This window comes from Bactrocera tryoni, unplaced genomic scaffold (genome assembly GCF_016617805.1).
Source record: "Bactrocera tryoni isolate S06 unplaced genomic scaffold, CSIRO_BtryS06_freeze2 scaffold_25, whole genome shotgun sequence".
NCBI classification, from domain to species: Eukaryota; Metazoa; Arthropoda; class Insecta; order Diptera; family Tephritidae; genus Bactrocera; species Bactrocera tryoni.
In genome coordinates, this window is record NW_024395977.1 from 29,087,565 (window position 1) to 29,102,529 (window position 14,965).

Below are 14,965 nucleotides of genomic sequence, written 5' to 3' on the forward strand. Positions count from 1 at the left end.
AACGTTTTATTACTTGATGACATATTTTTTGTTCTATGCAAAATATATGAACCATTGAATATAACAGGTTAGGCACCCAAGTCAGATTTGCTTAGTTGTCCGATTTGTAAATTCATTTTGATTATCAGTGATGCCACAGAATCATTGGATTATCATTTTTGAAAGTAAGCAAGCGCAGTTTTCGACATACTTGGTGATTTTTATTCTTTGAACCAGATTAACAAACTAAAAATTTCTTTCAAACACAAAATAAGCATTACAAATGCATTAAATTTGGAATATAGTAGCAGCGATTGCAGCTTTTATGTAATTGGAGGAAGAAAGTAAGATTTTACTGAAAAATTATATAATCAAATTAAAGTTTTGGACTACTGTACTTCACTTCCTAAATAAAGGCATTTCTTTGATTTAGGTGCTAAATCCTTATAAATTAGATTAGATATAAGCTTTGTACATATTAATTTTTGTGTAATGAAATCTAATTAAATAATTGTTTTTTTTTTTCATTCGCGTTCAAAGTGGCTACAATTCTTCATTGGGATGTTCTCGTACTCTTGCACAAAATTTCACGAAATACAAAAATATGCAAGAGTACTAGAATACCCCAATACCTATTTGTGGCGAACAAGTGTATACGAATAGCTTCTTTAAGCTTCATTTTATAAGTTATACATCTAAATAATTCCAATTTATATTTTTAGTTTTACGAGATGCTCAAGAGGGTGAAGAAACTAACAACAGGGGCAACAGTAATCTTGGCCAAGAAGAGGATATTCTAGATTCTGGTCGAAATGAAGAAGTTCTTCAGGACGATGAAAGTGATAATGATTTTCCATTTAACGATCCAGAAACTGAATCTGATTCTGATGATAATCAAAGTAATCAAGATGCACAAAGGAGCGTACAAACTGGGGCAACAATTGGTTCAGAGACAGGTGAATTTTGAACAAATTCTTAAATTTAAATAGTTAAGTATCGTATATAAATATGTTTTACTCCGATTAAAATGTGCTAATTCCCCCAAAAGTTTCCAAAAAGAAATGGTCATAAGTATTTCCGCGTTTGATACTGCGCAATCAAGAACATAAAAATGAGTAAATCAAGTTCTCATTTTTATAACAGTGATTAAAATCTGAAAAACAGTATTTGCTGATTTTTAAGTGCACATTTACATAATAATGGTCGAAGGGGTCATTGTTCATATATGGAAAAGAATAAAAGTGTAGAATATTATAGACTAAAAATCACAATATTAAAAAAAAAACAGTTTAAGAATATATTACGGGAGTGAAAACCTGATAAGCCTAATCGGAGTAAAAACACAGGTTACTCAAAACAATATATCATCTATAAAAATCTATGTATTGCAAAACCTTACGTAAGGGTAAAAAGGCTTATAGCTGGATCAGCGAACAACGTAAACACGTGGCCCGTGTCAGCTGATACGACCTATCCTATGGGAGAATTAGATTAATACAAATTATATATACTTTTCTTATTTTGAAAAACACGATTGCGTAAAATTAGTGAATCATCTAAGTTAAGGGGTTAGATCGGTTTAAAAATCTCAAAAAATCCATTTTTTTGTTTGCTTTATTAAATTCTACAATACCTCTAGAATATTGTCCTAAATTTTAAAGTTGATCTGAGTAATAATTTCGGAGATACAGCCTTGAGAACTTCTGCGTTCGAGGCTAGCTGCGCTAAGTTCCCCGTTTTTAAGCGTGTTTTTCTCGAAACTGTGTTTTTGAAGTCGGTGGACACGATTTTTCGAAAAGTTATCGACCGATTAAGTTCGTATTGTGTACACGTTTTTAAAATAAAATTATCTAGTTATTAAATGATGGATTTTTTCTTGTTTAATTACAACTTTTTTTTAACCAACAAATGGCGAAAATTTGAACAAAAAATGAGATTTTTTGTTCAAAGTGTGAGAAAAAAGGAAAATTTTAATATTTTTTTATTTCGTACGTTCAAAAACGAGATTTAGATAGATACTAACGGAATATGCTTAGTTTTTTTAATTTTGTATGAACTAATAATGAGTTATACTGTCACGGCGAAAGAACTTTTTTGTGAGACACCCAGGGAAACGGCTGAATTTTCAAGATTTTACTTTTAATATAACATATTATAATTTTCAAATATATGATTGCTTATATTTAAAAAAAATCGTAAAAATACCTTTTTTTGTACCTCTGAAACCCACCTAACCTCTTAAACAAATTCCCGTAATACTCTTACAACATTTCTCAATTCCTAAAACTAATTTAGATAGTTAAATATAGAAGTATTATAATTAAACCTCTATAGAATCGCAATAAATATAAGTGTTATAACTAAACCTCTAATTAAGACTCAAAACTTTAATTTGCTACAAGGAATCGCAGTAAGGAGCGGCATCTGTGGGTTAAAAACTCTTTAAAAGTGTGCGTGGCCCTACCTCTAATAGGTTTAGTGTATATAGCTCTCAATCCTATAAAGATATATCAACGAAATTTTTTAGTAAAATGTTTTTCTAGCACCTTCTCTCATAGGGATGAAAGATGTCTTTCAAGTTTTAAAAATCAATAAAATATATTTCCATTTTTAAGAGGGATTATTTGTCATATGAATCATTCACAATGGTGAAACTCATCTAAAGAGTATTTTAAGCAGTGAGAATAGTGATTATACTATTTTAAAAAAGTATATGCATACATCTAATATCGATTCGACACAATTACTTTCTTGCTGCTTTTATTTAATAAAATTAATTTAAATAAATTCATGCCGTTTTTTTCATTTTATCGTTTTTTGGCGACTTATACTAGATACTTATAATAGAAACCCCTCAGACACAAAACATTGAACTCTCGCGACTAGGCCCTCACGTCACGTCATGTTGACAGTCATAACTTTGAAGTCTTAGATAATTTCGTCTATCTTGGAACTAGTGTAAACACTAACAATAATGTCAGCCTGACAACAAAATAATTCTTGCCAACAGGTGCTACCTCGGACTGAGTAAGCAATTGAGAAGTAAAGTCCTCTCTCGACGAACAAAAACCAAACTCTATAAGTCACTCATTATTCCCGTTCTGTTATAAGGTGCAGAGGGGCATGGACGATGACAATAACTGAAATATGTATGGTCCTTTGCGCGTTGGCCACGGCGAATGTCGTATTCGATGGAACGATGAGCTGACGACGACATTGACATAGTTCAGCGAATTAAAAGACAGTGGCTACGTAAACACTCTAGCTCTGAAAGTATTCGACGCAGTACTCGCGGGGGGAAGCAGAGGAAGAGGAAGACCTCCACTCCTTTGGAAGGAACAGGTGATGAAGGACCTGGCTTCGCTTGGAATCTCCAATTGGCACCACGTAGCGAAAAAAAGAAACGACTGGCGCACTTTTGTTAACTCTGCAACAATCGCGTAAGCGGTGTCTACGCCAGTAAAGAAGAAAGAAGACCGTTCTAAAAATTTAACTTATAATACTTCCAAAGTTTCACAGAATAATAAATTAATTATTATTTCGTTGAAAAGTCTCGATTTTTTAACACAGCATGGAGGCATAGAGTCTATGAGATCCGGCAACGTTTTATTGGAATTCCTTTTAAAGTTTCTTTCACTACTTGCCATAAATCTCTCGAGTTGGTTGGTTTCTGATCAGCTACTCTTCTTGATATCGGTCCACAATTTTTCTATGGGGCTGAGATCAGGAGACTGAGCTGACCACCGCATAACCTCAACCCCGTTGGCCCTAAACCATTCTTTTGCGCACTTGCTAGTATGTTTAGGGTCATTATCCTGCTAATATACCCATATCAATGGCATATTCCATGAGGTATATGGTCACGTTACCTTATCTAACATTTTGGCATATTCCCATAGCCACATATTGATCCATGATAGCTTGAATTAAGTGAATTGGACCAATACCACTATGTGAAAAACAACCCCGTACCATTATTTTGGCGCCGCCATGTTTTACGGTTTTTGTTGTAAAACGGGGATTATCGGAGGTGTTGTGGAATCTAAGATAGAATTGCTTGCCTGCAATTCTGATTTTCAATGGTGTTACAGAATCTGTTTGGATTTTCGTCTTTTCGAACATACGCAAAACCAATATTCGAATACGCTGTTCACTAATGTGACAAAATTTGCAAATTAATACATTTGGATGCAATCTTATTAAAGTTTTTAATAAGTACCGAATTAAAGGAAGATTTTAAGAGATAACATCGAATGAATAAAGACGCATTTGGGTGTTAAATTACGATTATTAGGTTTTGTAAATCTTCTTTAAATATCCGGATTTTTTCCTAAAAACTCAATAATTAAGACATTTAGTGTTTTATACTTATGTTTTCCCGTATAGAAATAAAGATAAATTAATTCATAACAATAAAATAACTTGATTTCTTAACTTAAGTTTCAAATCTATGAGCGACTATCTTCTTGCTTTGTTTCTGATCGCAAAACCGATAAAATTGGATTCCGTAACACCCAAAACTGATACAAATTCTGTTTCGAAATAATATCTGCATTCATGAGATCTACTTTTATTGATCGGTTTCAATTCTGATTCCGACAACTATCAGATTGCACAACACCTCTGTATATTCTGAGTTATGGACCGGACAAAGTTCCTATAACCTGTACTACCAAATAACTCAATTTTAGATTCGTCTGACAACAATAAATTTGGCCATTTGGACACAGGCCATGAGCTATGCCCTTTTGCAAATTGTTTGCGGTCTTCCACGTGCTTCTTTTTGGGTAGCTGTACTTATCGTGGACTTCTGGCAAATAATTTGTTCTGCGCCAAACAGTTTTTGCAGTTAACTACCAAATTTAGTTCGTCACGGATGCTCCTTGCTGATGCAAAAGGATTAATTTTGCAGTATCGTACTATATTGCGATCGTCTGCAGTGGATTTTTGCGCATTCGTCCACGAGTTTCATTTTTATTTCTATAATTGAAAGCATTTACTACCATTTGAGGAGAGCACTTTTTGAATTCTTGGATCTCTTTATAAGTTTTTCCTACTTTTCTCAATTTTTTTTATCGTTTCCTGCTTTTCCTCTGTACAACTGGAGTTAACCCAATGAAAAACTAATTAAAAATGCTGCTAAACTATGAAACTACAATTACTTTTCTAATTTTGTTAATATTTTTTATGTTAAGGACTATTTTGAAAACGAAATATCTAACACTCCTAATATTTTGTGGAAGGCAATAAAACTGTCTCCGAGAACTAGCAAAGCAGAAGTAGAATAGCAATTATCACAATAAAAATGGGTTTTTGCATTTTAATGCTCCCCCCAAATTTTGTACTCTGGATCCGTCCCTGACCGTTACTGTACAGCGTCATTTATGTGTGATTTAAAAAAGTTATGCAGCCAAACACATTTTTCATATTGTCACTCCTATTATTTTGTGGACAACTGTATATCCGACTCTTCCTTCATAATGATTTTTTTAGTCAAAAAGTATGCATTATTATTTTCTGTCCCTGATTTATGCACATTTCAGAAGTTTTAACTTTAATTTCATATAACCCTTTATTACTTAAAGCCAAAATTTGTTCTTGATAAAATAATTTGATCCAAAATTCTCGTTTCCGTAAATTTTGCCATTTGACAGTTTTTTTATGTTACCTCTTTAGGTTCTGTTGTTTCGTGATGCAATCTTGTCCCTATCATTTTATTTAAATTTTGTTACCTTAATACGATACCTGTTTTCGTTTTTTAAGCATTAAAAGATTTTGCACTTGCAGATATTGGGGTCCTTTTTCTTGAAGACGAATCTGGCGATTCTTCGCCGCAAGAGGAGGAAGCTTCTGAGGATGGCGAAACAGACGAACAATCAGATGAATTTAATTTCGGAGATCAGCAATTGGAACGTCGAAATACAAGTAATAATACCCGTAATGATTTAGCTCCACAATCTATGCAATGGGCGATAAGAAATAGAGATATATCTCGCTCTTCTGTTCGTGTACCAGCTGGATCAAACTTAGTTTTTATTGACCCTATGGCGTTACGTCGCTCTACTGTTCCAACAAGTTCTAATGTAGCTGCTCCACCCCAAGAGCATCAGACTATGGCAACAACCGCAAGCAACTTGGCTCGTGCATTCGGTATTGTCATCCGGCAAATATCAGATCTGCTTAATAATTTTACTTATCAACTTACAACTGAAATTGAGAAGACTACATATAAAACACAAATGGAAGAAGCAATTCAATTACAAGTAAGCTTTAACGAATTATATATAGATTTTAAATATTGTCCTTACAATGAACAAATATGTACCTCCAATATTTATTTAGATTTTTTGTTGAACTGTTTTTTCTAGTGTGTATATCGTACTCAACGTGAGGAAATTGGCAATGCCTGGTAGATATCTTCCTCCTTTTTTGTTGTATCAAATGTACGTTTACGACGTTATTATGTCACTCAGTTAATATACATACATATGTATAAATGATCAGCGTGACGAGCTGAATTGATTTAGCCATGCTTTGTATGTATATACACCAAATAGTCCCTACGTTTTTAAGATATTGTCTGAAATTTTGCATACCTTTTTTTTCATTTGGCGGAATCACCATTTATTTTATATTTGACCAGATATCTTCACGAAATTTGGCAGAGGGGCAAAATCACGTCAATCCCCCTTGATCCCCTGATAAAGTAGACAGATCATAAAAACTACGTTCAGATATATTTTTCCTAAGTGCATTGAAAATTGTATCCCCCAAACGCTTTTTGAAATTTTAACTTTAAATATTTTTAAATGAAAATTTTAGGTAGTTTTAATTACAAATTATATTTAAATAACCGATAAAGATAAATTGGTGAAATTTTCATGATTTTAAAGTATTAATAAATATAAATAATTTGTATTCTCTTGCAACCTTATGTTTTCGTTTTTTAACTGTTGTATGTATCACCTGAAACTCATCGAAATAGATATAGGGTTATATATGCGGTCTATTTCTTGGTACTGTGCGAACGTAGAAAAGTTAAAAAAGTAACACTTAAATAACACTAAACTTAACAGCCTTCCATAGTTGTGTGGATAGTGTCGGCTTACATCGGGACTACAACCACGCCTTCCCATACAGCAATTTTAAATTTCACATGATTATTTCACTTTGAACTACACAAACTAAGCCCCAATTAATATATTGAGAAAAAACTTTGCACAAATAGTGGTTTTAAGGTATGCCATCTCGAGTCTAAAAATTGTCAAAATCGAACCATAATAGTTCAAGCCCCCACATACTGAATATGAGGTCCCCAGTACATATGGTGACGTTTTGCAGAAAATATCGGTCAATTTGTGAGAGACGTTATTGATATTCGGGGAAATGTTTCTTTGATAATAATATACCCTTGTGTCAAAACTTGAATTGGGACAATACTTCCCTTAGCCCCCATATACCTAATATAAAGATTTTCGGGCCAATATGGGGGTTGTTTTTATGAAATTGAGAGAGCGTATTTTTTCAATACGAGAGTTTTTTTATCTTTGTGCCTAAAATGGATAAATCGAGAGAAATTTCGGAACATTCGGCTATACTACATATTCATATCTATAAGTTTATATCGGGTGATTTTTTAAGAGCTTGATAACTTTTAAAAAAAAAAAAACGCATAAAATTTGCAAAATCTCATCGGTTCTTTATTTGAAACGTTAGATTGGTTCATGACATTTACTTTTTGAAGATAATTTCATTTAAATGTTGACCGCGGCTGCGTCTTAGGTGGTCCATTCGGAAAGTCCAATTTTGGGCAACTTTTCGAGCATTTCGCCGGAATAGCCCGAATTTCTTCGGAAATGTTGTCTTCAAAGCTGGAATAGTTGCTGGCTTATTTCTGTAGACTTTAGACTTGACGTAGCCCCACAAAAAATACTCTAAAGGCGTTAAATCGCATGATCTTGGTAGCCAACTTACGGGTCCATTTCTTGAGATGAATTGTTCTCCGAAGTTTTCCCTCAAATGGCCATAGAATCGCGAGCTGTGTGGCATGTAGCGCCATCTTGTTGAAACCACATGTCAACCAAGATGCTAACAAACTTTTTGTTGCCAAAAATGGAAGAACTGAACTTGGTTGACATGTGGTTTCAACAAGATGGCGCTACATGCCACACAGCTCGCGATTCTATGGCCATTTTGAGGGAAAACTTCGGAGAACAATTCATCTTAAGAAATGGACCCGTAAGTTGGCCACCAAGATCATGCGATTTAACGCCTTTAGACTATTTTTTGTGGGGCTACGTCAAGTCTAAAGTCTACAGAAATAAGCCAGCAACTATTCCAGCTTTGGAAGACAACATTTCCGAAGAAATTCGGGCTATTCCGGCCGAAATGCTCGAAAAAGTTGCCCAAAATTGGACTTTCCGAATGGACCACCTAACACGCAGCCGCGGTCAACATTTAAATGAAATTATCTTCAAAAAGTAAATGTCATGAACCAATCTAACGTTTCAAATAAAGAACCGATGAGATTTTGCAAATTTTATGCGTTTTTTTTTTTAAAAAAGTTATCAAGCTCTTAAAAAATCACCCGATATTTATCTATATGTACCCTGCTTGCGAAAAGAAGAAACGACTGGCGCGCTGTTGTTAACTCGGCTATAATCGCGTAAGCGGTGTCTACGCCAATTAAGAAGAAGAAGAAGACCCTGCCAGCCACGAGCGGTTAAAAAACCAGTGAAACAGTAGGTAGTAAAGTAGTTAAAAAAAGTGGTTAAATTGCGTGAAGATTCTAACCACTTTTCCCCTCACACGTACGTCTACATGTCACCATACATTTCTGTTGCAGTCATTCAGCAGTGTCATATAAAAAAGTATATCTGCTCTAATATCCCCAATCGACGGCTGATGTAGGGTTGCATTTTCTCTTTTTAAACAGCTGATGTAGAGTTGCAATTTTTGATTCCGATTTCGCAGTATTTTTCTCTCGAAAACTCGTAACGTTGACTCATCGGTTTTTGTCATCGCCCAAGCCCCTGCACCATACAGCAGGACGGGAATTATTAGCGACTTATAGAGTTTAGCTCTTGTTCGTCGAGAGAGGACTTTACTTTTCAATTGCCTACTCAGTCCGAAGTAGTACTTGTTGGCAAGAGCAATCCTGCGTTGGATTTTCAGGCTGACATTGTTGGTCGTGTTAATGCTGGTTCCTAAATAGACGAAATTATCTACAACTTCAAAGTCATGACTGTCAACAGTGACGTGAGAGCCAAGTCGCGAGGGCGACGACTGTTTGTTTGATGACAGGAGATATTTCGTTTTGCCCTCGTTCACTGCCAGACCCATTTTCTGTGCTTCCTTGTCCAGCCTGGAGAAAGCAGAACTAACGGCGCGGGTGTTAAGGCCGATGATATCAATATCATCGGCATACGCCAGCAGCTGTACACTCTTATAGAAGATGGTACCTTCTCTATTTAGTTCTGCAGCTCGAACTATTTTCTCCAGAAGCAGGTTGAGGAAGTCGCACGATAGTCGTCGCCTTGTCTGAAACCTCGTTTGGTATCGAACGGCTCGGAGAGGTCCTTCCCGATCCTGACGGAGCTTTTGGTGTTACTCAACGTCAGTTTACACAGCCGTATTAGTTTTGCGGGCATACAAAATTCAGACATCGCGGCATAAAGACAGCTCCTTTTCGTGCTATCGAAAGCAGCTTTGAAATCGACGAAGAGGTGGTGTGTGTCGATTCTTCTTTCACGGGTATTTTCCAAGATTTGGCGCATGGTGAATATCTGGTCGGTTGTTGATTTTCCAGGTCTGAAGCCACACTGATAAGGTCCAATCAGTTTGTTGACGGTGGGCTTTAATCTTTCACACAATACGCTCGATAGATCCTTATATGCGATGTTGAGGAGGCTTGTCCCACGGTAGTTGGCGCAGATTTTGGGGTCTCCTTTTTTATGGATTGGGCATAGCACACTTAAATTCCAATCGTTGGGCATGCTTTCGTTCGACCATATTTTATAAAGAAGCTGATGCATGCTCCTTATCAGTTCTTCTTCGTTTGAATAGCTCGGCCGGTAATGCATCGGCCCCCGCCGATGGGGGTTTTGAAACCTTCTGTAAGACGCCGCATTTTTTCGTAGAATTTTCGAGCATTGCCCCTGTCGGCCAGCTTATCAAGCTCTTCGTACTCACGCATTTCGGCCTCTTTCTTTTTCTGTCTGCAAATGCGTCTCGCTTCCCTCTTCAACTCTCGGTAGCTATCCCATCCCGCACGTATTGTGGTCGATCGTAACGTTGCGAGGTAGGCAGTCTGTTTTCTCTCCGCTGCGACACGGCACTCTTCGTCGTACCAGCTGTTCTTTTGCACTTTCCGCACGTAAGGAGTTTGAAATGCGGTCCCACAGTTCCCTTATACCGAGTTGTTGACGAGTGCTTTCAGATAGCAGGAGTTCAAGCCTAGTAGCAAATCGTTCGGCTGTCTGTTGTGATTGCAGCTTTTCGACGTCGAACCTTCCTTGTGTTTGTTTACCTGCGTTTTTTGCTGCACAGATGCGGGTGCGAATCTTGGCTGCAACAAGATAGTGGTGCGAGTCGATGTTAGGACCTCGGAGCGTACGCACGTCTAGAACACTGGAGACGTGTCTTCCGTCTATCACAACATGATCGATCTGGTTGGTGGCTTTTCGATTCGGAGACAGCCAGGTAGCTTGATGTATTTTCTTGTGCTGGAATCTAGTACCACAGATAACCATATTTCGGGCTCCGGCGAAGTCGATTAGCCTCAGCCCATTTGGGGATGTTTCGTCGTGGAGGCTGAATTTACCGACCGTAGTGCCAAATATACCTTCTTTGCCCACCCTGGCGTTAAAGTCGCCAAGCACGATATGTTGAAGAACCTCGCTTTGGTGCGGATTGTGGCTAGATGTTAATTCACCTGAGTGAATGATAGTACTTGGCGACGGAGGCTCTCTCCCACCACAAATTCAACACCAAACTTGCGCTCCTTTATATGGCCACTGTAGTAAATGTCACAAGGACCTACTCGTCTCTGTCCTTGTCCCGTCCATCACATTTCTTGGACGGCGGTGATGTCAGCCTTTATTTTCACGAGGACATCAACCAGCTGGGCAGCGGCACCTTCCCAATTAAGGGTCCGGACATTCCAGGTGCATGCCCTAATATCGTAGTCCTTATTTCGTTTGCCATGGTCGTAATCAAAAGGGGGGTCTCTCATCCGAGGCAGTTGGTAATCTTTCATTGGGGTGGCTTTTTACGTGGCGGGTCCCAAATCCAGCGCACAACCCTATGTAGAGGATATTTCGCTTTCTCACTTTAGCTCGCCTTCAAACGGATGTTCTTAGGCTACCCATAGGATACTTGGTCAAAGACCGGAAGTTGTGAGCTGCTTGAGCCATGTGTAAAAGAATCGTTTCTGGCCACTCCCAAGTGAATGGCGATCAGAGAATTTTCCTCACTTGCGTGAACTTCTACACATGACTCCATTCTCCCATGATTCCTACTTTTAAAATTTCAAAAAAACTTTAATTTTAAACATTTTTATTTTATTTTATTTTTTTACATAAAATTTATTATTTATATAAATAAAAATATATTTAATTTAAAAAAATAATTAATATCTGAAAAGAGATTTATTAAACAAAAACATTATTGATACCTGAAAATAAAAACGAATATCTAAAAAAAGATTGAAACAAAATAAAGGTTATTACGAGGGCTGCTATATATATTTCTGGCCTAATAATGAAAATAGGAATATTTATCAACGAAAATGGTTTTATTGTTTTTCAAAATATTCTCCATCAAGATTTATACACTTTTGCATGCGCTCAAACCAATTTTCGAAGCACTTTTTCCACTCCGATTGAGACACCTCCAAAACATGGTTTTTGAATGCTTCAACAGCATCTTCTGGCGACGAAAATCGTTGACCACGCATTTTCTTGATGTATGGGAATAAAAAGAAGTCATTGGGTGCCAAGTCAGGGCTGTACGGCGGATGACCCATCAATTTCTACGTTTTGGCCGGTCAAAAAGGCGCTGGTTTGAGCCGATATGTGAGAGCTCGCATTGTCTTGGTGCACAATGATTCGTCTTCTCTTCGAATTTCTCCGAAGACTTCAGGCAAACAAATGGTGGTGCACCACTCAGAATTGACCGTCCTACGTTGCTCAATCGGAACAATCGCCACATGACCAGTTTTGCCGAAGAAACAGGCGACCATTTGCTTCGAAGTGCTTCTTCCACGAACAACTTTCGTTGGATTTGGCTCGTCTTGGAAGACCCACGCGGTCGATTGCTGTTTTTTTTCGGGCTCATACGCATAGATCCATGATTCGTCACCTGTGACGATCTTATAAACGTCTTTTGAAGCACCGCGATCGTATTTTTTCAGCATTTCTTTACACCAATCCACACGAGCCTTTTTTTGAGCGATTGTCAAATTGTGCGGGATCCAACGCGAACAAACCTTTTTTACGGCCAAGTGTTCCTGCAATATCGAATGTATGCAGGTGGGAGAAATGCATAGGCATGCCTCTATCTGAAGGTATGTTACATGACGGTCTTGCATTATCAGTTCACGTGCGGCATCGATGTTTTCTGGCACAACGGCTGTTTTTGGACGACCTTCACGGAATTCGTCTTTGAGCGAGCGTCGGCCACGATTGAATTCGTTGTACCAGTTTTTCAAAGTGCTATAGGATGGTGCTTCATAGCCATACAAAGATTTTAGTTCATCGATGCACTCTTGTCGTGATAATCCCCGTCGAAAGTTGTGAAAAATGATCGCACGAAAATGTTCACGAGTTAATTCCATTTTTTGGCCGAGATGAATTTTTTAATTCCCTGTAAATAAAACAATTCACGATTAAATGACAAAACGTTCTGAGTGATGTTATGCTAAAAAATGTCAAACTTTCCAATGGAAATGTCAGATTGCACCTGGCAACACTTAGTGTTGTCTAGGCCAGAAATATATATAGCAGCCTCCGTAATACCTGAAAATAAATAATAATTACATTGAGTTTGTAATATCTAAAAGAAAAGATTAATATTATCTGAAAAATAAAATATATTAAATACAAATAGAATTTTTTATGAAAGCAAAGATTAATTAAATCAAAATAGTGATAAAATCTGAAAAGAAAGCATAATTAAATAAAAATAATAATAACTTCTGAAAGAGAATATAAATAGTATTTGTTTTTTAATATATAAAACAAACATTTGTTTTCACATATTATATTGGATTGTGCAGGCCGCCTTAAACGCATAAAATATGTACATACGTACATACATATGTATGTTTTTATTTTTGCGTATTATATTGGACTGCGCAGTCCAATTTCAAACAATACACATTTATTTTCACATACTTACTTAACAATTTATATTTGCTGCTTCTGATGATATTGCTGCTGCTGCTATTTACAATTCAGTTCTGATTTCCAATGCTATAAATCAAATGAAGTAAATATTTGCAAATTATTAAAAAAAAAAATCACATAAAAATCATTCACTTACCTTCTTGTTGTACGAGCCTCCTTTATGATGGTACGATCACCAATGACATGCGTCTTTCAATCGTTTTTTTATTACCCTTTTTTGGATATTCATTCGGCACTATTCACAATTATGTTTTCTCCTTCGCACTCATTCAAATAAATCAAGAAATGAAAGAAACTTTTTTTCATCGCATTTAGGTAAACAAAAAATAACCCGAAAATGTGCGTTGTAGTTATAGCATAGAGAAAAATGTGTAAAATATTTGAGAAAAATGATATGTTTATAAAAAATAACTACTGAACCAATTTGAGTAAAATTTCCTACATTGTGTCAGTTTGATTTAAGTTAAAAGGTAGGATAGTTTAGATCTCATTTATTAAATATTAAAAGTAAAACAATTCATACAATTCATAAATATAAAAAATACATATATAACATGTTTTCAAAATTAAAAAAATTCCAAATGGAAAATGTATTTTTTTCCATTGACAAATTAAAAATTAAACTTCAAGTTCCTTCCCTTGGATTATTATACCTATTAGTTAATGAGGTATAGCATTTTTGTGAAGCAACTTGTGTTAGTTTACAAAAAACTGGATCATAAATTAATTTTGTGTTAATCAAGCATTGCTTTTTGGGGGGAAATACTGTTGAATTTGGGCTCTGCACCAGGGTTCAAAGGAGATTTGCTAAGTTGGAAAGAGTCGAAATGAGCACCGAGGACAATGAAGGCAGTGGACGCCCGAAAGAGGCGAAAGCTCTGTGCAAAGTGGGTGCCTCGCAAGTTCATAATCTAACAAAAACAACGAATTGCTGACTTAGGAATGTTTGAGTGTTATTTAATCGTAATAAAACCGAATTTTTGCGTTGGTGTATGACAATAGAAATACGGCTCTATCATTTCACACGAGTCCAATCGACAGACATTATAGTGAACTGATGAACCGGCTTCAAGCGCGGAAAGACGAAAAAGTCGGTTGGCAAGGTTATGACATCGGTCTTTTGGGATGCACGTGGTATAATACTCATATACTGACTACTGAGGAAGTTATAATCCATTGCATTGTATATTTGTATATATACTGCATCGTTTTCGTTTAAATATCCCTGGCTAGAGAGCTCCGATAATAAACGCATCCGATCGCTGCTAAATTCAAAGTGTTCCCGTCGACCCCGGCCGAAAATTAGCCATTATTTGTCGTAAAAAGTAAATGACCAAAAAATGTTATTGTAGGATAGCCATAAGAGATAGACATATACCATCGCGTAGTTTCCTGTAGACCTTTTCAATGGGTACAATACTTAGTATATTATTTTGATAAATCTCATAGGGGGCAGCCTGCGTTTGCAGCGTAAGCGTAAAACTCCAAAATAACAGTATTTATCCACTATTTAATGGATGTTATTATACATACATATGAACCTTCCTCTCCAATCACTCTATCTATTAAAAAAAAACGCA

The 14,965-nt window shown here is 36.4% G+C and overlaps 1 protein-coding gene across 2 annotated transcripts in view; it reads left to right on the top strand.

Moving 5' to 3' along the window:
• Positions 1-14,965, top strand: part of LOC120780503 (E3 ubiquitin-protein ligase hyd) — an 81,780-nt gene that overhangs the window by 35,330 nt on the left and 31,485 nt on the right. For both annotated transcript variants that reach the window (XM_040112778.1, XM_040112779.1), the window contains exons 9-10: positions 702-935; positions 5,767-6,242. In XM_040112778.1, coding sequence (XP_039968712.1) covers positions 702-935; positions 5,767-6,242 — 710 coding nt within the window. The remainder of the gene's footprint in view (positions 1-701; positions 936-5,766; positions 6,243-14,965) is intronic.